Here is a 25629-nt window from a genome sequence, read left to right on the forward strand (position 1 = left end):
TGACATTTTTTTTTTACATGTATTATGGCATTCACAAACACTTTTAATATGATCAAGCTTCACATAGAGCTGCAAATGATCTAAATTGGCATGACGTAGTTCTTCTAAAATCCACCAAAACTGACGATAAGCACACTGGACTGTTGCAAAAAAAAAAAAAAGCTTTGAGGCCTGACAGAACTCATCGGCTACCCGGGGAGTCTGGCTTCCAGCAGCTCCGCTCCATTCATCACCTGCTTTCAATGGCCACCACCAAGCCGCCTCCGGCTCGAAGGCCAGGTAGGGAGCCGAGTGGCGCACAATGTTTAAGGGATTAGCAATCAAAGGAGCGCCGAGGCTAAGGCCTTATGTCTCAGCCGGCCATTCTCTTCTGGCTTGTGAGAAGAGCTCCAGCGGCGGCCAAGGTCACCGTCTTCCGCTCGGCGGGAGGTAATTGGGAAAGAGTCTGGGAACTGTCCGGCTGCGCTTCGCTAATCATGCGCTAGCAGGCTAGCAGCACAGCAGGTGTCTCCGCCGACAAACATTCATTTGTTTGTAGCGCAGCTAGCGCGGCTGACAACGTGATAATTCCTTTTGCCAGCCTGACGCTTTTTTTTCTTCTGTTCCAGTCCGTCTGATTACTTAATTGATATTTGATGTCAACTGGATGTCAACGGAGACAATAGATAGATAAAGTGATTCCATTGTTTTTCTATTTTCATTGTATCAAAGTTGTTTTTCAGATATTCCTTCGGAGGATACGGTTGAGAAATGATGGGGAATATTGACAAAGGCCTTTTTGGGCGAAGGAAGTGAAATATCTTCCAAAGAGGAAAGTACGACATTTTTTTTGCGTATCGGAGAACGCTTTTTTTTTTTTTTAAATCATTCCTTTTTGGTCGTCCTGAATAGTTTTAATCTGATTTGGCATCCTGCGGTGCAAGACACTGAGCTATTAAACTGCGATGGGACAGCTGGTCATAGACTTGGATCGTAGTTCAGAGATTCCCCGCAATGGCGCGCTGAAAAGATTAGCGTAGCCTTCGACGACCGAGAGGGGGGAAGCGAGCGGTGGGCTAACAGTCATACAAAACAATTCGTAATCCAGTCGCAGGCGAGAAAGCAACCACGGTTCGCCAGTCCAGCCTCCCACAAACACACCCCTGTTGGGATATTGGCAAGTTGTCATGACGACAGGGATGTTCTGCTGATGAAGTCCCGCTTAACGTTGTCCAATCAGATCGTGAAACTACCACCGCAGCGTGAACAGCGCAGGACGCACCTATTCCGGTTGCACACTTCCAAGAAAGGACGTGCGAAATCCGAGACCACCAACGGGAAACCAACAGACTATGGGATGTTGTCAATGGAATGCCATGGTTCGACAAAACGCAATCAGCGGGGGTCGCGGAGCTGCCAGGTAGGGGGTCTCCATTATTATTCCGTTCGAGACGTATTTCTTTACAGTACAAAGCGTTAATCGAGTATTTCTAACGATTATCGAGGTGAACTCATTGAAACATTTGTGTTCATACGACTTAGCGGTTTGCATGCCGAGTTGAAGCGATCCGACTTCTTCGGAGTACGTCGCTAAAATGGCAAAACACTCCTGCAGGTGGTTTTTGCAAATCGGCACCAGCAATAATGAGCCGGATGAAAAGTGAAATGAAATCTTATTAAAGGGGCGGAAGTGTCAAAGCCAAGTGGTCAGGATCTAACGTTATGTCATTTGCTATTCACTCCCATTGCGGGATGTGGATCAGGAGGAAGAAAGGCGACTATTTGCAAAAGTGCAAAGTGAGCTAAAAACTCTCCTGGTGTTATTTTGAGTAAGGCCTTTTATTACAAACGGCGGGGAGGATTTTCTATTCATTTTCTCCAAGCTGACCAAAGGAGAAGCCTTCGTGAAAGTGAAAGATGGAGGGCTCGGTGGGGGCGCATTCCTTTTTTTTTCTTTTTTTTCAGTGCACTGCAGGTAGTCGTTCTGGTCATCGTCCTCTTAAGCCTGTTATTGCTTTGCATCAAATTGAACATGCTTACTAAAGACACCTCATTCAAATGTTGTTTTTTTTAAAAAATATTTTCCAAGTAGTTTTTAGCTTTTATTTGTGCAGTTCACGTTTCTGTCTTTTAACCCCTCCCTTGCTAAACTATTTCTCCATGTCGCTGGTTCTCTGTGGGAACCATTTGTCAGCCTGAGACAGAACAGAACTCAACGGTTCAAACTTTGAAAATTGAATGGATGTCTTCATGAAAATGAACAGTTTGTTCGGACTTGGAACGGTCAACAACGACGTAAATGTAGTTGCCGTTTCTGTTTCACAGCATTCTGACATTCAAAGCTCGTTTGCTTTCTACCAAATGAGTTCTTGTCAATTGCACAATTTTACTGGTGATGCATTGCCATTTGCTTTAAGTAGATTACGAAGATAAACGCAGAATGAAATTACTTCAGTTAAATTCTTTAATTGTAAAAAGGAACCCTGACTTTGTCACTTGATGTATTACACAATGTTAACTTGTCACGTGACCACTAGTAAAAAAAAAACCTGCTAATGCTTTGTACACTTTCTCCATAAAAGTCAAAGCAAATGGCTGTACCGCAATGAATTAAGCAACGACTCAATTTTCTTCTTTGCTGCTCTTGATGTGATCTCGGCTCTTTTTAAATCTGGTTTCTTAGTATTGCCTTGAAAACAGAATTATTTTTACATGAGAATCGATGCATTCTTGGAGGTCTTTCATTCCGTGCCTGGGCATGCCTCACATCTGCATCCCCGTTTGTTTTTCTCACGTGAGCGTTCCGTGTCTTGGTAGATCACCGATGTAGGAATAAGCACGCCACGATTGTTCAAGCACAATCACGTGAATCGGGCCACAATCTGGACATGTTTTTGGAAACCTCCGGTCACCTTGTACAAGAGACACCCAGGTCAACTCAAAAGAACGCCGGGAAAGTTGCATCGTTGTATTAAAAATGTATAAGTGCGCTTTTATCGAAACCGACAAATACAAATTTGTGGTGGGAAGTGATGATTCGATTTGGATTTTAAATGGTTTGAAATGACACTTCTATAAATTCGTCAATATGAACAGAACTCAACCATGGATAATGAGAAACCAGACTCTCAGACAACTCCGGAGGATATGCCAATTTCAAAGTCATTCCTCTAAAAAAAAAAGAACCACTTAGAAGAAACATCTTAATCATTGTCATTAGCGCCAAACTTGAGTCTCCTTTCAAACCCCGGCAGGAAACGTATAAAGTGCTGATAGGGGTTGAGGTTGGCACAATTAATTGGCCGTCACTTGTCAGAGATGAGCATAAAAACCAGCGCTGTTGTTGGAGAGGCTGTCAGCCAAGGACAATGAATGCATCCAATTTCATCCCCAACTTCCATCGGATTTAATAAAGAGAGACGTGGAGCCCAGACGGAGCTGTGAGGAAGAACACGGCAGCGGTGTGGTCAGGTTGTAAACACAGACATGAAATGAAAGAAGTGGATTACAAACAGGTTTGATCTCCTCGGGGCTGTCCAGGCTGACTGACAAGTGGGGGGGGGGCAATGATTTGGGCTCCTTTTATTCACATTTCTCACATCAACTACCTCTCCATTGCCAGCAGCATTGTCATTTGAGCTGTCCAGATCCAAGTGAAGGTCCCGCGTTGTCAGAAGCGGCACGATAAAGAGAGAGAGAGAGAGCAACTGGCAGACAAATGCGGCCGCAGGCTGAAGTCTTGCGAAACAGCTGAGGCCCACCAATTTGTTAACGGCACAATTTTCAATAGAGTTATAACATTTCGCCTCCATCTCAGCCTTGTCTTTCTTTCTTTATGTCTTTGTTCGGAGCTTAAAGGCACAAAGAGATAAGCAACCACACATACTTTTTTTTTGTCTCCTTTCAGATGTTTGATGGAAGCGGCCGACTCTCATTCCGACGCCAAACTAATCAAATTAAATTCCGTGATATCATTTGGTTTTCAAATCATTCAAAAGCTGTTGTCATGCTAGCAAGATGGAGTTCTTTATGAAACCGTAATTATTATCCTCTGTGTTCTTATCCGGCTGGTCTTGGAACAACTATGGGCAGATCATGAGATAATGAGTGCGTTTTCTTTCTTCCAATGATGAGGCCCAGAGTGAGGATGACACGGTCCAAAGATGAAGAGGCATCCTCCCCAGCTAATTTCGACAGGAGAATTAAAGGTCTAACATAGCTCCAAAGTGAATTGTGTCCTTGAAGTTAATGTGAGACATCAAATATCATTTGTGGCCGAAAGGCAATGAAAGGTAATTATACATCTGCAGTCGACGCAGCCTCTCGTGCCGGAAAGAATTAAAATATCTTGGAAAGTAATGGAGAAAGACATTAGCAAGTCCAAACTTTATTGCTATCTAAAATGGATATTTTGTTGACTTCTAACCAACGCGGTTTTTTCTCTCAGAGAAACTTAACACCCACCGCCTAAGAAAGTTTGGGCGAATTGTGTCATCGTGTGTTAGTATTTCTGGAAAGCGTTTCCTTTGATAGGCCGACGGTGCGCCTGGGAATTTGGTGGCCGGGCCGAGACTTTCGAAGGAACTAAACTCAACTGTATATATAGAGCACTTTAAGACAACTACTTCTGTGAACAAAGTGCCGTACATGGAGACGAACAATAAAACTGATTAATAATGAAGACAGAAAAAGGAAAAAAAAACACAAAAAAAAACCTATAAAACCAAAAGTCAAGTCTCATGCCGAGTCAAAAGCCAAAGAATAAAAATAAGTTTAAAGAAATGTTGCTTCCTTCCGATGGAACCCAAGTGGAGCAGTCATAATGAAAACATCAGAGGACCCGTAGTTGAACCCTGTGGAACACCGTATGATGATGAAGCTGAAAAAAAAAAAAATCAAAATACCATGAAATCATAATTAGGCGACGTAAAATGACTTGAAATGAATCATTTCAGAGAATAACTGAGTCTGTAACGCCATGTAAAGGGGCTGCTTCGAAGGAGTCCGAATTTTGACCATAACCTGAATATTGCATGTCGTCGATTTCTCTTCTCTCTTTCTCTCTCTCTCTCATCCACACACACACACAAATACAAACCGACTAATTGGAAGTGGAACATCTGTCAGCCACAGCACCAGTGGTTTAGTTCAAAGATGAAGAACACAATGCGATTCATTTATCTCACATGACTGCCCATTGCTTTTAATTATGGCCGGCTCTTTCAACTTGTAATCAAATGTACTTCAAAACGCTTTGTGTTTGACCATTGTTTCTGTGAGGGGGGGGGGGGGGGGTGCACATATGTGAAACTGTTGTATATCGCTTCTCTACTATATCTCACTCTGGTTCCTCCCTCTATTTACACGCACACACACAGACTTTTGTAAGTGATGAACGTCGCTCTGTATCCAGTATTTGTGCGCACATGTTAGTGCATGCTTTTCCACGCAATTGCAGGATTGCTCTGCTTTATTTCGCCGGCACAGCTGCACAGGGACTGGATTGATGTGTAACCCAAGCCGGCACTTTAAAGGGCGAGAGGCCTGGACAGACGTGCTCTTGCTAGTATACCAGATGGGGCTTTATGATGAAAAGAGCATAATCCCCATCCAGGCATCACTTCCATCACTTGTGCCCTACAAAGCCATTCGCGGTTTTATTTATTGCAATAAATAATCCCTTTTTGCACACTCCCAAGCAGAGCCCAATTTTGATGTTTCTCTCCTCATCCGCTTACTTTGGCTTTCTATCTTGATCGAGCCCCTTCTGACATTCTTCTGTTTCTTCATGCCTTTCTATCGCCTTCATCTCTTTGCCCCTCACCCCCCTTCACCAAACCCCCGTTGCACTTGAAGACTTGCAAATGCGGTATTAGCTCAAATTCAGAGAGCCAGGCAAGTGATCTCTTTTTATCCACAAGGGCCTTTCTGATTGAGCTACAGCATGTGCATTGGAAATGAGTGCTGCGCTGGGGCTGGCAAAGCTCATGCCTCTGATTGGTATTCAATATACATGTCACTGCAGGACATGCTTGTTTTGGGGCTACGACTTTACGATGTCTTTATTTCTTGCCCTCTCGCGAAGCTCTCCGCCGAATTCCAGCCTTGGAAAAATGTCTTTCTTTGCAAGTATCACACACAGAGAAAACAGTAAATTGGACTCTCTGGAAAATAGTGTTTGGCACGGGCTGTACTGAAAGTGTGTCAACATTATTTTGTGGGGTGGAGTCATGCATCTGAAAATGCTTTCGTGAAGGGTCATATCATGACAAAAAGACATTATTCTGGGTGGCGGCCCGACTTGCTTTTTGGCACCCTTTTGTGTTCAGCAAAACTGTATGACATAAATTAATCAAGATATTACATATTAGGGCTTCATTATGAAAAAAAAATATTTCTCAAACAATTATTTTTTGGGGGGGTACAAGAAAAAGAATTCACGTAAAAAATATGAAGACAAATCAAATTTTGACGCACATAAACACTATAACTACCATATTTTCCAGACAATAAGCTGCTACTTTTTCCCCCTATTTTGAACCATGCGGCTAATACAACAGTGCGGCTTTTCTATGGATTTTTCTTTTGCCACTAGGGGCGCTCTATAGTTCAGAAAATACGCTAAATAAATCTTGATTTTTTTTTTAATTAGCAAAGAGTTTGCCGTGTTAAAAGGCACTGTTTAAACAATTTGTTTATGTACCTTTATGTGCATTCACAGTCCAAAATGTCATAAACAACTAATTCTTTTTCAACATAGAAAATTGCAGTTTATAGCCTGTTGCGGCTTGTATAATTTAAAAAAAAATGTGAGTTGCTGCGGCTTATATATAGGTGCACTTTATAGTCCAGAAAATATGTTATATAAGCTCCTGTTGGATTGTATTGTTTATAAAATTATTTTTTTTAAATAAAATAAGAAAGTAAGAAACTACACAAGCGTGTTCTCCCACACCCGATCAGTTCAGTTTCATTCGCTGACTTTCACGGAGATCCCCCAGGGAAGCAGATGATTTCACTCTGTCTAACTACTTATGACACTTGCAGAATATGTCAGCGATTGAATTTGAATTTACATAAGGCAGGTGCGGCATGCATTACCAAAGTCATATCGCCTAAGTATTCTGTGATGCGCTCAGTCGGACTCAGACGCTGACGCATGAATAAGAACGTGTGATTTAACTCGTACTTTTTCTCCTCCCCTTCGAAAAGCGGCATGGTGGGAGGGTTGTTAAATACATCTTAAAATTACCGCCAAATGTCAAAGAACTAGAAGAACTAAGAATAAAAGTGTAAAGCATGAGCAATCTTGCTCTAGTTTTTGAGATTGAAAATTGAGCAAAGTGATCGAGATCAGCGGTTGGGCCTGCGTTGGGTCCGCATGTTCTCCCCGTCCTTGCATGGGTTCTCTCCGAGTACTCCGGCTTCTTTTAACTTAGCACGAACGTGCATATTCTGTTCACTCAAGGCACAGAATTTATCTCCGCCTCTCACCTGAGGTCATCTGCGATAGACTCAAGTTCACCTGCAATGCTAGCGAGTGTAAACGGCATCGTAAAAAGGATGGATGGCCTTTGGATGCGCGCACTATTGAGGTCAATTTTGGTTTTGTGGTCCGGACGGATTCTCTGAAATTTGAGGATCGGTCCAGATCAAAGCTCTTGTGGTCTCAAAGAATTGAGGTCCTGTTGAACCAATATTCCAGACCGAGACGGAAATTCCTCTCGTCTCGTAAAACCAAAGGTCTTTTCTCTTACTGCTCACTTCCAAGTGTGGAAAGTGAAGTGTCAGCGCTTGAATGAAGTTGTAAGTTGTAAATCAAGCCGAATAGAACGTGAGTACGTCTACTTTAGATGGTGACGTGGTTTCGGAAATCCAGGAGGATTCTCAATTTGACCTTGAATCGCGGGATTGGGACGGTACTGGATGAACAAATCACCGGAGCACATTAGAGCAGGGTGAGTTGCTCGCCAGACGCACCGATTTATAGACACACATTGGGTCATTTTCACCGTAGAGACGTAAAATACAGAGTTAACGCCACGGAGAAATCATCGTATTGAAATTAGGCTCGCTTAGCGAGTGGCAACAACATTGCTACGGGCTCCGCTTCAGAAAACAGGTGAGCCGTGATTGGTCGTTACGTGAGCCCTGAGCCACTGTGATGTCATTTCCAGTCAACAAAATGGCCGCCCCCCTGAGATGGCTAAAAACGGCTAGATATTGCTCATATGCCGTAAATTCCACATTTTGGGGGGGTTAACTTCCCCTTTAACTCATTCACGACCGGCCGAGTAAATAAAATGGATCTTTGACGTCTTTAGCCGTCAATGGTCGTGAAAATGTGACTATTCCAAAAAGGCGAGTATTAGGCAAGCTGAGTAGGTGCAATTCAGGGGAAAAACAGGCCTTTCAATGATCAGATCACCTGTTTACATGAGCTGATTGTTTGCAGACACACAAACACAAACACACACACATTTTTTCTGAATGCTGCTGATGTTGTACGAGTAAAAACTAAAAACAGCAAAATGAGGTGGAGGCGACAAAGAGCTTTGAGGAAGTGGCGGCGTATCTCCAAGGACACATAGCACCCAGCAGATCAAAGGACCCGGTGGACGTTTTTGATGGGGAAACCACAGCCGTTTTCAAAGCATTGTCGTGCTGCATCTCGCTATGCCACCGAGGCTCGTGATAGAAATTCGAATGCATCCGCCTGTCACTTAATTGACGCTCCATTCGCTCCCTTGGGGGACTCCGGGCTAGTCTTTGGAGAGCGTCTCTGCTCTGCCGTATTCTCATCATTAATTTTTATTGGCCAATCAGCTTCTCACTAACATCTTTGAGCTCGGAAATCTATTGTGGATATTTTCGCTACTATTGACTCTTCTACATTTTTCAAAATTGACTTCTCATCAACCTAGCTGTGTGGAGATGTTGACTGAGGAGTTGTGTGTTTATATTTACTTGGATTGATTTGATCTTTTTTTTTTTTTTCCGTTCGTCTTAGGACATGAGGAGGACACGGAGTGAAAGTGACTGGCACTTGTTTCGTGTTTTTTTTTTCTTCAGCTACAAGGAAAACACACACCTTGATGTCGAACCAGCTGTCCTGTCATTCCAAAGAAATGCCCCAGCGACAGAAAGGAAGTCAGATCAGTCTGTGTGAGAGAAAATGACTGACAGCTGATTTGAGCTCATTTGTTTCTTGAATAATCGTGGTATAAAAAAAAAAAATAATAAAATAAATGTGTATATATATATATATATATATATATATATATATATATATATATATCATATTGTCACTTTGCTCTTCTGTTACGATATAACCTCTGCAGACTTTTTTTCTTTTTGTAAGGCAGCCTTTTTGATACTCTTTTTTTTTCATTTTTATTTTTTTTTATGATTGATCTCATTAAATCAAACAGGTATACCGATTGGCCTCCCAGTGTACAAGCCTATTCTTGCTTCCGAGCTCTGATCATGACAGGAACCTGACGAGACCTCGTTTGGGGGCAGCACGGTGGTCGAGTGATATGCACGGTTGCCTGACATCAAAAAAAAAAAAAAAAGTGACAAAGTTCAAGGTTTTCGACACGATAGAACCCGTCTGTGTTGAGTCAGCATGTTGTATAATAGGTTAATTGGGAGGTCTAAATTGGAGTTGCAAATGTCAGTCAACGCTCATGTCAAACGGGAATTTTTCCCATCCGCTTGCCAGCTGAACTAAGTTCCAATTGCAATGCCTGACGCAAAATGAGGGATGCTAAGTGGTTGTTTTATCCAATGCCACATGCTTTTTAAAACGATTCACTTTTATTGTTTGGCTCTCTCTTTGAGGGTGTTGATTTTATTCTATTTTCTTGCTTATTGTTGTACATCGGCGGTTTGGCCTCCCAGCCCAAAGTCAGCTGGGATAGATTCCAGCACACCCGCAACACTCATGAGGAAAAGCGATGGATGGATAGAATATTCTAAATTTGACGCTGGAAATGACTTCTCTTCTATTTTAAATGCTTTTATTGAGGTTTGAGGCCATTCAAAATCTTGAACCATCTTCACCATGCTCAGGATTACTCCAACTTTTCTGCCCTATCTCACTGACTGCCAATCACCAGACCGACTCAAATCGATGCTGAGGACTCAGAAAAAAAATTGTATTCATTCCTCCATAATATTAAGAGATATTTACATACAATATACACGCAAAACAGTTGTTTTCCTGTCTGAGACAATCTCCTGACATTTTTATAAAACGAGCTTTTTTGCTTTTTCCGTTCCTAAAATGTGCTTTACTTATGCAGCTGGACGGCACGAATCAAAGCATTCATTCCCGGGGATCAAGTGGAGGCAGGAAAAAAAAAAAAAAAGAGAGCGAGAAAGAGGGATTGAGAGGTGGGGTGTTCAAAGCGTTCAAGGTCACTCTTGAGGGTCAATCCCTGTGCCTACTCACTGCCTGCATGAATTCAGAACTGCCAATTGACTTTCATTGGGAGGTCATTAAATATGCCGTTTAATCATAACAGTCATTATGCATACTTTTGTATTGTTTGTTTTTCCCACCAAGCTTTTAGGATAGAAGCCTCCTAATAATTGGGGCTGGTACCCGCTTCCCTTTAGCCTCTGAAATCCAAAATGACAGCCAATCATTTCCTGCAACCACTCACATAAAAGAACTCCCACCACTGGATTTTCCTCTGATTGGATCAAAGCGTTGACCTGTGTTGCTAGGTGACCTTTACTGATCCCATTGGTGGGTGCGGAGGGGGTGGGGCATCGCCTGCTCCACCTGGGAATTGCTTCAATGGAGGCCTTTTCAGGGGCTCGACCTTTGGCTTTTTCATGCCGCCACGTCCAGCGCTCCCGTAAATTAAAGAATGCATCTTGATTATTTCTGCCGTTGCCGTCGCCTGCATTCATTATTATCCATGCTTATCTCGAGAAGTTAAGGGGTCTTGCCGGCTGTTTCAGGGCACCCAGCAAGGTGGCGGCGGTCGACCACGGGAGCCAGCTGGCGACACGGTGGCTCAGCTGGCAGTGCTCAAAGCTCCCAAGAGGAAAAGAGTTGTTTGAAGAGGACGCGGACAAAGAACAGCTGGAGAAGAGGATGCCCGACCAACCGACGGATGACGGTCAAGACAAAACATCAAATGATGTTGACGGTCCTTGCCGTTGCGATTTGTTCGGTAAGTTAATGAGACACATGCTTTGCTTTGCATTCACGTTGCAGCTGTGCTCATTACCGTCGCTTTGCATAAAGCACCAGCCAGAACTGATGAATTAGTTCGTCAAGTACCGTAGTTTCCAGGATATAAGGCGCACCCGCACATAAGCCGCAACAAGTTTTTGGGGAAATTTTTTAAAAAAAGACATACAAGCCGCACCACCAATTCTATTTTTTCCAGTATCCCTAAACGAAACAATAGGTGATCAGATTTTTTTTTTTTGTGGCACGGTGGGCAAAGTTGGTTAATGATTCATCATGACGGAGACGACGCAAGACGCAAAGTGACTGGGAATCTTTCGTTTCTCCCAGCATGCTTGACTTATTTTATATCCGTCTATCATCTGCTCGCTCCTCCGCCAAATCCAACTTTCTTTCTTCTTTTATCTCATTTCCCACTCTTTCCAACTGCCATTAAGCTGTTTGGAGATACAGTGCAAACCTCATTCCTAGAATGCACACAGAAATGCTCGGTGCGCCGACGTCAGCATTTCTTAATATGGGCTATTACAAGTTCGACTCAACACACACACACGCACGCACACACAGCGCAAAGGAGAATGTGAGGTGAAATGTGCTAAATCGGCCAAACTCAGGAAAGTATTTTCATTAGACCAGTTTGTTTGAGGGGATTGGTTTGCTGAAGGAGAAAGAGAGGTTACTCCAAGGTATCAGAACGTGTGACTGCAGTGCTGGCGCGCTAATTTGATTTGGGGGGGGCAGAACGGAAGTTGATCAGATCGCTGAGGATTGTGACAGCGTGACAGGAACATTTTCATGGACGTGCGTTCGCGTCTCACCTCCGCCTTCGTACGTCTCACTAGATCCAGTCCGCAATTGTCTCATTGGTTCTTATCCTTGTCCGTCTCCAGAATAAAAACAAAGACAAAATAAATACCAAGAAAAATGACAAATGGAATCTATTGAATCACATCAAATTAAGAGATCTCAATGGCCATTGATCACTCGGACGTTCTTTGGGGCAAGAAGCGTCGATCGACGCTTTGATGTTGGAGGGTGCCGAAATGTCACAATTATAATATTCAGTTTAAGACAACTTGTTTCTCTCCGGAGGTTTTCTCTTTCTACCTCCTTGTCACCTTGACGTGTTGCAGCAGAGTGAGGGATGATATGTGGAGACCGGGTGAGTGGAGAAAGGTAAGGATGAAGGAGAGTCAGGAGGGAAAATGAGTAAGATGAGACAAGCAGAAAGGGAGAAGACCAACGAAGAGCGACGGGATGGTGGGTGTTTTTTTCTTTTTCTTCTGCTTTCTTGCATTCAACTCGGTACAGTGGCTGCGCATAGCTGATAGCGCCGCAATTGGCACATGGACACACATTAGAGATGCAAACACACGCTTGCGCTCGCTTTGCTTGCTCGATGTGGCAATCGCCATGGTAACAAAATGTACAGAACACAATCGGGTGAGATATTTTTAAGTTTCAAAGACATGGAAACAACAACGGGGGACAACAAAGGGAGGAAGAGAACTAGGGACCAAGAGAGAAGGGTGAGCGAGAGAGGAGAAGACGAACATCAATGTAAGTGCAAGCTGATGGAAATCTAAGGTGTGTGCGTGTGCGTGTGTGTGTGTGTGTCTCCAAGGTCACCGACCAAAACTATATGTATCGAAGACACAAAAAAAACGTATATATATGTATATATATATATATATATATATATATTTATATATATTAATTTTTAAATATATATATATAATTTTTTTAATTTATTTATATTTTTATATGTGTATATATATATATATATATATATATATATATATATATATATATATATTTATATATATTAATTTTTAAATATATATATATAATTTTTTTAATTTATTTATATTTTTATATGTGTATATATATATATATATATATATGTATATGTATATATATATATATACATATATATACGTAAAGACTAATAATAATAATAATATTATTATTATAGGTTCACTATGTGATATTCAAAATTATTTTCATTAGCTTTTTTTTTATCATTCACAGCATAACTTAAAAAGTTATACTTTTCTCCGAAACTATACATCTAACTGAATATCATCGGGGGCATTCAACTTTAGAGCTTCCACTTTATTGTGACTCTCATCTCGTCTTCATTTTGTCTCTCAAAATGCTTGCACAACACATGCAATCAGATGATCGTTTCTCGCGTGCAGCTTTGAGACTAACAACGCGCGCACGCTTCACCTTGACACCAGCTGCAATTTTCGGTTTTCGGCCAACGTGCGCTAATCATTGTTTCAGCAAACAATGGCCCTCTTAGTTCAAGTCACGAAAACTCTTGTGAAGTTGTGTCAACTGGAAGCCTTTCAACTTTACATCTGGGCTGAACTAAAATGAGACAAAAGGTCGCAACAGGTTTACTGGCCTTGTGCTTGTTTTTTTTTTTTTTTTTATAGCCAAATCACTCCAGATTACAGATTAGTGCGATGAGTCGCTGCCGAGCGAGCTCAGTGATTACCGTGACAATATGCGTAAAGAGATAATTTGATGATTTGTATGTTTTGCTGCCAGCTTCGATTTCCACCTCCACTACCTTCCTCCAAACCTTCCTCTTACTTTGCTACCTTATTAATTTCACTCAGCTGTTTTTCTCTGCCATTTAGCGATACTACTAAATCATATTATGTCAGTCATGGATTATGTGTAGCGCCAGTCTATCTCATTGAATAGGAAAAAAAAGATCAAAGATGTTCCTCCAATCACATCTTCGTGGAAAGGGGAGGTGGACGTGTGTGCGCGCGTATTTATTTGAACGTATGCAAACATGGAAGTGGAGGAGCTGTACGTGTGGGTGTGTTCATGAAATCTTGTCAATTTGATTTCGGTTACTTCTTTGATGTTTGATCATCTTTTATTTGCTTTTTTTCCAGGGTTAAAACAAGGCCTTTTTTTTAAGAGAGTTTTTTAGCTTAAAGCACGTTTTTTAGTTTGCATATGATTTGACGCATCAACATTTCCGTTTACGTGTGTGAATAGCTTCTGAGATCGCGGATGACCCATGTCAGTCCATTTCAGCTTCTGAGATCAATGACACTTTGACCTTTAAGCCACATTTGGGGACCCCGCCCAAAATCAAACAAACTGACGAGACAATGACCAACACATGGATAAGAGGCAGCTGATTGGCTCACACGAGGGACCGGCTTGACAAGCGCAGGTGGACCCAATAATGTAACGAGACAAACGGACAAAGCGACACGAGAAAAATGTGAAACTCAATCCTTAATCCAAACCAAATTCAAACTCATCCAAGACATGACATCTGTGTCATGAACCATTTTTTTTAAGAATTCAATCTACTGTGCATGGTTTGAATTTATTCCTCTTCTTACACCCTTTAGACAAAGTTTTTTTTTTTCTTCCGTCTGTTTAGCTCCCTGTTTTCCATTTTGATCCCAATCTATAATGAAGCAAAAAATAACTCCAAGGATCTCTTACAACAAAGGACAAGGACAAATGACTTGCGCTGATAGGACAATGGTGAGATTGAATTGATGTTTCAGTTCGGTTTGTATATTCAATTGTTCGCCGGGGAGGTCTCAAGAGAAAGCAGAAAAAAAAAATGACAATGAAAGGAAAATGATGGCGACAAACAGAAGGAGAGGCTCAAAGAGACAAAACAATCGAATCTCGTCCTTGGTGATCAATGCATATGCTATTTTTTTTTTCTCTCTTTGTCCTCAAGGACGAAGGAAGCAAGTACAGCCCGCCAGATACAAAAAAGGAATGGCTGCTGCTTGCAACTTTCTTACGCCGACGTCAGATTACACGCATGTAGCCCGATTTTGGACAAACGTCGGCCAAAATCGGAGCTGATCTTGAGATGTCTGGATGTATCGTCGCTCGCGTGGTGTGACAACGATTGGTCGTTTGCCGTTTGCTTCACGACCCCCACCGACGTCAAAAATGTTGTTCGTCTTGCCGCATTGGGAGACATGTCCTACGTCGTCCTTCGATTGGTTCTTTTGGCATTGACCAATAGAAATACTTATTCCGACAGACTTGACGTGGCGCGCACATACCAACAGTCAACATGGCAAAAAAGTACGGCGCGAATATTGGAACGTATACGTAACGTTTCAACTCATGCTGCGTTTGCTAACTGCAACGGTAGGAGCTGATTAGAAAATGTGATGTCATCAAACATATTTGTTACTTTCAATTCTTTTTGGAGAATAGACAATCCATACTGCCCTCTCACCACAAGCCAGGAAAGTTGTTGTTTGAACGTTAACATTTGATATCTGTGTGGTGTGTAAGTGTCTTTCTGTTCATTATTTCTCCAGCCGTGGTGTCATAAATGATGCTAATATGAGGAGGATTTATTCAAGTCGGACTAAGTAGGACTTGACTGAAGGCCCGCGTGAGAAATGCACGTCCCGCCACCGCATTCACGCATCAGTAAAATGTTTGGCGTCGTCAGTGGAATTTCACAAGCATGTTTTTGGAATGTAACATTCTGAGAACGTCACAACGCACAGGAAGGATCCCATCCCGGATTCAAACCCTCAACCTCAGAACTGTGAGGCGCACGTGCTAATCACTGCAACGGTGCTGACCTAAATAAGGGCATCTTGTCAAAAAAAAAAAAAACAGCCCAAAAGTGTCAGAGCAGACATGCAAAAGCTCATCATAGCAATGATCACATCCCGTTTGTCAGCCTCGCCACTAACCTCAATCAAACCATCAAACAGCACCCCTCTTCTCTACTCTCGCTTTTTACACAAGCAGGAAAGACCTTGATGTTTCTCCAATAATTGGCAGTAGAGGTTGACTTTTATTCCGACCCCCCCTCCCTCTTTTCTCTGTTTATCTTTTTTTTTTTTTTTTTTGCTCTTCCTCTTCCTTTAGAGATGAATAGTTGGCTCAGGATCAAAGGCAGATCCCAACCGGCCGCTGTGGCCACCACAAAGGGGTGTCGGGTGCTGGCGTGGGGCCAGATGCTGCACATGGTCACATGACCAGCGACAAGACATGCAGATGGGGCCAACAGCGCTCTTGTCGCCCCCCCTCCAACACACACACGCCTCGACACAAGAGGTCAGCGGCTAAATTATCCGAGCGTGTGCTTCCTGTAAGATGATCCCGTCACCAAATCCTTTTTTTGTTTCCATCTGGACGGCCCGCTACCCCTTCCGACTGTCACATCTTTTTGTTTGTTTCTACGACTCTCACATACTCTTTCCTCTGTGTTCTTGCATTTTCTTTGCAGCTCACAAGCGGGCCTCCCAAAGACATCGCCAGCGTGCGCAGCAACAAAAGGAAGCGGAGGTAAAAAAAAAAAAAAAAATCTTGTCTCCAATGACAACCAACTGCAGTTGAGTTAAACAGCGCTTGTTTACATAAATACGTGCCAGTAAAAATAAACAGAGGTGAACGCCGGGTGGAGTGTCCATGGAACAAAAATGATCCTGCCTATATATTTTATGCAACACCCAACAGAACCAACAAACTGTTTTGCTGAATCGTAGAACAAAAAAAGTTGTGTTAAACATTTAAAGTGGTTGTCAATATCAAGAGTCTCGTCACTTCGGCAGATTATACTGGAGAAAATTTGGAACATTCCGAGCATTTTTTTACTACCCACAATGCAAAGCCTCGGAGAAAACAACCCACCGTATTGAATTGCTTTTGCCTGCACGTAAAGTTTGCAACATCATGCCTCGATGTTGTCGTGCATATATGTTTGCGTTTAAAAATGAGTCAGTACAAAAATGCCTAGTTGAGAGTCGAGCACAATTTTTGTTTTAATCATACGTGACCTCGCAAGTTTTAAGAAAATTTGGTGAGTGGTTATGGCCTGGAGCAGCCTCTGCAGCTTGTCCCGCTCGACAGGAGATCGTGGCTACTCTTTTTTTCCATCTCAGTCATGTGACTCAACAGAGATGGTCATTTCATCGCGGGGACGGAAAGGTCCCGACGGACACCCACTTGAGGGAACACTAGAAGTCATTTGTGAAGATATTTTGCATGCAACTCTCTTGAAGGGATTGGTAGAGTGTGGTCTCTCTCAGGTACCGTGCACGCGCTTCGAGTTTAGGTGGTTGCATTCTAGTAGTTTGCCACTAGATGGCATTCAATTCTACACGCTACATTTAAATTTAATCAGAAATTAATAACAATTTTTTTGTATTATTCGAATTTGAAAGTTTGACGTGAAATTAAGTAAATGATTTATTTATATATATATATATATATATATATATATATATATATATATATATAATTTATTTATTTGTTAAAAATAAAATAAGCTGAAATTTATGAATTTATGAAACATTAAAATTGAAAATTGAAAAAAAAATAGAGTAAATAGAATAAGATATGATAAGAAATAGAAATAGTAAACATAATCAAATTTGAAGACTGGCTGTTGCTCAGCAATTATAGAGCTTGCTCCTGTGAAATGTATGCATCAGTCCCTGAGTGCATGAAACTTGAGCGGTCTGCGTCCATGAACACGCCCAAGCTCTGCACAATCATTCTATTCTTCATTCAATCAGTTCCAACAAAAATAAAACATGTTCATTAGTTGTCATTGATGATATTGAAATTCAAGTACAGCTCCTCACGTCAATATACGCGTACACTTTGTTGTGCTAATAAGCGAGCAACTCATTAGATACTGATATGAGAGAGTTCATCGCTCTTTTATACGATTTTCAGATTGCTTTGTTTGATTACCAGACTTGTCTTTTTGATCATAGTTTTCCAACCATACATTTCCCCCACCAACACCCATTCTCCGCCACAACTATGAATAATAGCATCTTTGTTGCGAAACAAACCGACACCGTAGCGTTAATACTCGCTCCGTATAATGAGCAAAGAGAGCGCCACTGCCAACTACTGGAGTGGAGGTGCAATTACACTTTATTGGAGTACATCGGGAAAAAACGCATGTTCGCCAGGGTCACGCGCACCCCCCTACTTCGCACCCCCCCCCCCCGAAGTACTGCTTTAATGTGACTCCCGTGGAAAAAGCATTTACCTCCAGCTCAGATAATCACCTCTTAAACAATGAACGTGGACTAATTAAAGCATGAGAAATAACGGCTCGGCTCCTCAAGTTGGGTCAACTGCTTGACTGCGTGGCGTTCGAGGCAACTTTTGCCCGTTAAACGGCATGCTATTACGAACACCGAAGGCTGATGTTGTTTTTCTGGAATAATGAACATTATTTTCACTTTAATGTGCTCCTCCTACTGGGAAAATAGACCTGATCTCCGTCTTTGTGGTCGCTCCAACTGCTTACTTCCACCACCCACACAAAACATTTTCCCAGGCAACAATGTTCCTCCAAAGTTTATAAACAATATGCCCAAAAGCAGTTAGCAGTGGCCCCGCTTTCCGTTTCCTGGCTGGAGTTGAAATGAAATGGTAATTTTGACTTGAGGAGGATTTCAAAGGGATGGCCTGGACTTTTCATCTTGTTGCATACCACGAGCTCGCCGACATATTCACGTTGGGAATTGAGGGGGGGGAAATAAGAGAGAGGCGAGAAAGGTGCATTTTAAGCTTTTTTTTTTTTTTTTTTGTTCTTTTGCTCTTGCCCCCACCCTCCTGCATCTTCCCACAGCAAAAGAATTGAAGCAGTGTGAAGATCTTTATCCCAGATGGACAAGACTTATATAAACACCCACCCACGACTCGGGGAATATTTGATGTGTCATCATCTGAAGATTGTTTCCTGGTATTTAAATAGATCATTTACTTTTTCAAGTCCTAACTTTTTTTTTCTTCAAAGAACTGAGGGGCTGTTGTGTGGGTAGAGAAGGAGTGTCCTCTCTTCCTTGTGTTCGTTAGCAATAATGAATGCAAGTGGTCAGCCTGCTTTTCATGGAAGCGCTCGTCATGTGCTGTAACTTTGGTGCCTAACCGCCTTGGGAAAAATTGGTAATCTGTTATGTAGTGATGGGAATGGGGCTGAACGATTTATCGTTTTGAGACAGAAATCGCGATCTCAGACAAGGCGATTTTGAGATTGTCAAAGCTGCATTTTTTTAAAGTGGCTCTTTTGCCCCAAGAAGGCCATGCTCACCAGCGCCGTACTGAAAAAAAATAATTTATAAAAAAGCCTCGTGTTGTCGCTCGTTGTCCCCAAAGTAAGTTTTTTAGCATGAATGCTAGCCGCCAAGCTAGCTTCTGCCGCAGCAGTACGGCCTTTATTTGGACTATAAGCAAGTTTGTGCACAGTAGAAGCTCCTCCATGACGACAAATAAACTAGCCCACTAACAAGTAGCGTTTTAACCGATCTGGCAAACGAGGAGTTGCTAAGCGTGCTAATCGCTAAAGTGAAATACAGAATTGAGAAAGACACAAGATAAGTGCTTTGGTGCACAGTCGACTTTCAACAGAAGTCTGGCTTGAACCTTTATTTTTTGAAAACTCATTCATATATATATTTATTTATTTATTTATTGTGTGTGTGTAATTGCATTTTTTTGCCAACATAAAGAAATGAGAAAAATGACGCCATTTCTCTCATGTCGGGTCCATTTCCCACATGAAAGCATGCCAATCAAATCAGCGCTGAAACCCGACCACTAGACCAGGCCAAACAAGGGTGCTGATTGCAAGTCTCAATTAGCGGCGTGACATCTCAGCACCTAACATCTGAGAGACATCCCAGAGTAAGAGAGGCTGCTTCGGCGGATAAAGTAATGAGACTTAGCCGGGCTCTTTCATCTGCAGCGACGGCGAAGGCTTCTGGATTTTGTCTCTGCACACTCTGTTATTGTGACAATAGCGCCACTGTATCCAGGACGGCTAAAAGGCTGCGGTGCCATTTAATTTTGAAAACTTATTTTGTTTCCTGTCATGTCATTTTGAAAAAAAATAAAATAATTAAATTATATTATTTGATTTTATTTTTTAGAAAAAAATCATAATAAATTATAATATGATTTGATTTTATTTTTTAATTATTTAAATGCATTTTCAAGAGCTCATAAAAATCGAGTCTAATCTGATTATTGACACACATACTTTGCTCTGAAGACGTTGAGGCTGGCGTCCCTTTTTTTTTTTTTTTTTTTTTGTTTTGTTGTATGTGACTCAAAGCCAAAGTGACTTAAAAGGACAACTTTGCCTTTGGGAAGGACAGCGTTCAGGTTCGGCTGCATTTCTGATAACGCTTTGTATTCTGCAGGCACTGGCGACAACTCTGATGCCTGTTTTTGATTGTCTCTTTAATGTTCTCCTCCCCCGCCTTCACAATAATCTGGAAAGCACAAGTGGAGGTGAAGCAATAGCCAGCGGCCTACTGCAGAGGAGAGCGCGTGACGTGCGGTCCAGTTCTACCGTGTTGACGGACAGAAGCAGTCAGACTGTGGCATCCGATAGAATTTCGCTTTTGTGTTCGCTTATCTTCCGAGACAATTATCGGTGTCACTTTTTCCTTTTTTGAGATTTCATTTGATTATTATTTGCTTTCACTATTTTACGGACTGGGTTGTAATTTATAGCTTTGACGTTTCAGAAAGATATTCCACCTGTTGCTGAAGCTAACCCTTAATTTATAAATATGACTAAATATCGGAGTGAAAGGGGCAGCACAGTGGTCTCACAGTGCAGAGGTCGTGGGTTCGATTCCAGCTACAGCCTTCCTGTGCGGAGTTTGCATGTTCTCCCCGTGCCTGCGTGGCTTTTCTCCGGGTACTCCGGTTTCCTCCCACATTCCAAAAACATGCGTGGCGGGTTTATTGGACACTCGAAATCGGCCCGAGGTCTTATTGTGAGCGCGAGTGGTTGTTCGTCTCTGTGTGCCCTGCAATTGGCTGGCAACCAGTTCAGGGTGTCCCCCGCCTACTGCCCGAAGACCGCTGGGATAGGCTACAGCACCCCCCGCGACCCTCATGAGGACAAGCGGTACAGATGATGGATGGATAAAAAATGGAACGCAAAATATTTATAAAATCACCTTTAAGTCAAGAACAAGGAATGTCGCGAACAAAACAATTAACACTTCACTGCCAAACAAAAAGGTTCAGTAAACAATTAACAGTAACTTAACTAACTCCGTACCGAACCAAACTATGATTTTTGGTGTTCCATTAGCCTACACCGCTAGTGGAAAGTTAGAAAAAAAAAATCTTTCAAGGCCATCAAAGTGTTGCATTGCTATGCATTTATGCGTTTGATTGAACCCACACCGGCTGCTTGGAAGTCAGGTGAGCAATCGACTACATTACACAGCGACACCTTCAAATCTGCATAAATCAAAGGTTAGGAACTCATTGAACTTGATTATCTGCCCCAAACGTTCCAGTCATTAGCCAAGGGTTCACAAAAACGAACAAGTTGTTTTCTTCAACATATGGAGCCATATTTATATTCGCATGAGTCCGATTTTAAGCAGCTGCACTTTTCCGTCCGTTGTACGTGACCGGAAGGTTCTGTAAGAAAATAGTTTCGGACGCACACAGCACGGCGCCACATTGAACATTGTTCGACATTTGCAGAGGCACAACAAAAAGAAGTCATTGTTTTTGTTGTTTCTCTGCACGCGTGGTTAATAAAGTTCATAAAAGGTTTCATACCGTCGAAGAAAAGTGGGGCATAAGGAAATTGCCCTCATTTTGTGATCGGGAAAATTGTTTTTCTCTATCTTAAGGTTTACTCGTGATCTCATCTGGACTTGGATTCAAACCTTGTGGACTCGGACTTTACTAGGACTTGGACCACGTGGACTCGGATTTGACTTGGATTTGAACCTTTTGGACTCAGACTTGGACCATGTGGACTCTGCCTTGACTCTGACTCTGACCTTTGAACTCGACTTGGACTCAATGCGGGTGTTCTTGACTATCGAACTGGCACCGGTGTGCAATAGTTCTGCCAGTTCAAATCAAATGTTCATACCTACCAACATAGTTTGCTCTTCCTAAACCAGAGACTGCCCACATCCCACTCAAATGCTTTCTCGATGTCCGCAGTAAAGGCATGACAACAATTATTCGCTTTCATATTCTCTTAAAGTGTTTTTGTGCACACCGTCTAAGAGTGGACGACAACACAATGCATTTTGAGCAGTCCATGCTTGAAAAGACAAATGACATAACGCTGAATAGCCTTGGATTTCGGAGGTTATCAAAAAGATCAAGGGGTCCCCACACGTCTTCGCTAGAACCGCTCAACCGTAAGGACCAACCCTTTGCAGGTTTTTGTGTCGACCTGGCAAAAAGTACCCGCTTCTGCGACAAAGAAGCCCAAAATTGCTCCTTTTTTCGTCTAAGGCAAACGTAGAACAGTATTCGATGGAGTTTAATTCTCCGGGGGCTTGCGGCTGGGCCCCCTTTCCTCTCAACAGTGAGGATGCTTTGTGTTTGTTGTCGGTTCAAGGCTTCCTAAAAGGATGTGCTGGCATATGCAAAAGGTTCTGGCAAAGAGGAAACTTGTGGTGGTTGTGGGGGGGCGGTGGGGGGGGGGGGGGTTGAGAAAGGGGTTGAACTGTTATTGTTTGGAAAGCGTGTAAGCGACCATCACAATGCTGCATCCATGGAACTGAAGCAAAGATCCAGAGAGAGCGAGCGCAAACAAAATGCGGCTTTTTACTGGCGACTTAACAAGCAAAACCAAATTTGTCTTTTGCCGAAAGACGTCAGATGCATTGCCAGCGAGCGAGCGAGCGAGCGAGGGAGAGTTGAATGTGTGAGAGAAATAGAAAGAGCAAAAGCAGACCACAGAATCTCTCCTGCATCTCTCTCTCTCCCCTTTTTCTGCTCTGCTTTAAGACGACCTCGGCGAATGGAGCAACATCAAAGGCCTCGTTCTCTCAATGTACATTCTTCTTCCAGTCTCCACATGAAACACAGCTAGCTGGAGAAAAGCTGCGAGAGATGAAGCAACTTGTTTTCCACGGCTGTCCTTGAACATCTCCGGAGGAAAACGGCTTAGAAATTCACTCGGGCTATCTACGTGTCAGACCAACACAGCAGTGACGTCTCCAAAATTAGGACGTGTGTCACAATGATACAAACAACATTGCAGCGAGATTTATGAAAAAAGACGCGATGGAATTTGGTGCTTTTTGATTTGAGCATGAAAATCTTAACTCCCCACCCAAACCTTTAAATGGACCACCCAAGGAGTGACAAGGTAGTCCTCACCTTTGTGTGCGAGGGAGCCGCAACGTGCACCTTTGTGTAAAATGTGTTTGCCGTGTTTGCGCTTCTCCCGCCCACCATCTGGGCCGTGTTTGGAGAGCTTCTCTGTCAAAATCACCGGTGTGAAAAGCAACACCTGGAAGAACCTCAGTCCTCGAGCTCAAAGACGTCTCGGACCGCTCAGTGAGAGGTGTTGGTTTTGTTTTGGACCGACATGGTCATTGGAGTCCTCCCTTTGCCTTAAAGAACACATTCCAAATCCACGCTAGACACAAAAAAATGTGTGCAAGTCGTATATGTTTTTGTGTTTTTCGTCGCATGCCAAAACATGAAAGGCCGATTATTCACAGTGAGTCTCATGCTGTGAATGAAAGCGTGCAATAATCCCAGATGAAAATGGAGTCAGAGCGTCTCCGTTGAAGATTTCCCATCTGAAATAATCTCAAATCTCGGATTAGTTACAATTCAAACTGTTTTGATGTTCTAAGTGGTTGTTCCACAGATTTATATTATTGTAAAGCAGTTTTTATTTGTATTTTTGGGTTTATGGCATAGCCTCGACATAGTCAGAGTGGTGCTAAATCAGTTGAGTAACTGTCCAAGGGGCAGTGCCCAACCAGAGCCAACAGGGGGTGCTGTTTTTCGCTCATTCCATAAATAAATTACTACTTAAAAATCCTGCTTTTTAAACAAATTTCCATTAGAACTACTCCCATTTAGAATTTTTTTTCCTCATTATTCCTCATCTTTCGAGGCATTTTTTTCCGGCATACTAATTTAACAATTAAAAGAATTCAATTGATATGAAATGCCACTAAAGGCTCTACAATTCGTTATGATCTCAAAATAATGTCTCATCGGATACAAGTTAAGTCGACTCTTTTATCGAACATCACCCTCAAAAACCTGATTTTCTTCTGAAAATGTTTCCGTAAACTGACAAACGTCCGTTAGTGTGTCACTGGTTAGACAGAAACTGTCATTTGTGATTAATCCATTTCATATCCCGCTTATCCTGTTCAGGGTGCTGGCTTGCTTCCAAATGTGGACTTCATCCTGGACCGGATTGCCCGGCAATTGCGAGCGACACGTTCACCTACGCGACAATTCTGAAGCAAATTTTCACCGTCACCAAGTGGGGACTGAACCAATGCTGCCTGCACCAAAGTCAGGCAAGTCTTCCATTGCCAGTTGTTTTCAGCCGCTCTTATTTGACACGCGACAGCATTTTCTTGCTTATAAACTTTCTTTCATCAGCACCATGAATACACACACATTCCCTCCTACACGCAAATACAAACTCTCCATTCAAATCCGACAGCCCCCTCGCACCCTCAACCGTTCCCTCCCTCCCTCTATGTTGACGGTGTCCGGGTCGAATGTTGATGACATCTGGCATCGCAATGAGCCCAGTGGCACCGCCGGCTCTTCTGTCCATTGTCGCCCTCACAGTCAGCGAGTGTCCTTGTTTCCCGGGAGAGCTGGGTTGGGGTGGCACGCTCCCTCCGTAAATGATGCAAGAGGCCAAGTGTGCTGCTTTGGGGGGGGGGGGGGGGGTGATGGAGTCGGAGAATGTTGATCTGAGTGTGCTGGACGTCGAGCTGATCGAAAGGCTCCTTTCTTCCCTGACAATCAATTCTCTGATCTTCCGCGATGAAAAAGCCCAAAATATGTGTTTGATGTCGACATGAGAGAGATACTCTGATGTCAATCGTTTCACAGCGTTAATCATACTCGTGTTTGTGTGTCTGTGAGCAGATGTGTTATGTATGGCTCGCTATAAATCAGGAGTCGCATATGTTCGCATACAATGATTTATCGCTCCCACATTCTGTGAGTCGGAGAAGTTGTGCCTCGAAAACGCTCCAGGACGCTTTATTTGTCACTGGATGTTGAACGTGATCTTCCGTGCATACTGCCGATTGTTTTATTTTATTGTGTCTGGCGCAAGACAAAAATTGAAAGTGCAAACGGTTTTTGTGAACGAAATTAAGTAAAAATGAGAGTGGGAAAAGGAAAATGAACTGAAACTCCATTTTGATTTTGAAACTGGCTAATGCTAACGAGAAAAATGTCTCTCTCGCTCTCTCTCGTCGTGCTCAGTGGCGGTTTTGTGCGTCTTTTGAGGCATGTTTTGGATTTTGAGGTATTGTCAATTTTCTTGTCACCATCAGAAAGATTTGAATTGAACTTTACGATTGCAATTGCATTTTGCAGCTTTGCATCACGACGTGACGTTTTACTGAAATATCTGGCTAAATAAGTTGACCAAAATAATGGACACG

General features: G+C 42.5%; 1 protein-coding gene across 2 annotated transcripts; it reads left to right on the plus strand.

Annotated features, from left to right (window-relative positions):
- The first annotated feature begins 1112 nt into the window (after positions 1 to 1112).
- LOC148332748 (uncharacterized) lies at positions 1113 to 24510 on the plus strand. Of its 2 annotated transcripts, XR_015844761.1 has the most exons (5): positions 1113 to 1399; positions 10954 to 11168; positions 16088 to 16276; positions 16449 to 16507; positions 24368 to 24510. XR_015844761.1 is itself a non-coding variant. In XM_088303795.1 (4 exons), the coding sequence occupies exons 1-4, from the start codon at positions 1332 to 1334 to the stop codon at positions 24455 to 24457; spliced, it is 432 nt and encodes a 143-aa protein (XP_088159921.1). In that variant the 5' UTR covers positions 1113 to 1331; the 3' UTR covers positions 24458 to 24510. The 2 variants fall into 2 exon arrangements, 1 of the variants encoding a protein (XP_088159921.1); XM_088303795.1 differs by lacking the exon at positions 16088 to 16276.
- Positions 24511 to 25629: the final 1119 nt, after the last annotated feature.

The sequence above is a fragment of the Idiotropiscis lumnitzeri genome, chromosome 8 (assembly GCF_059441095.1).
Source record: "Idiotropiscis lumnitzeri isolate Australia: NSW breed Sydney's pygmy pipehorse chromosome 8, RoL_Ilum_1.0, whole genome shotgun sequence".
NCBI classification, from domain to species: Eukaryota; Metazoa; Chordata; class Actinopteri; order Syngnathiformes; family Syngnathidae; genus Idiotropiscis; species Idiotropiscis lumnitzeri.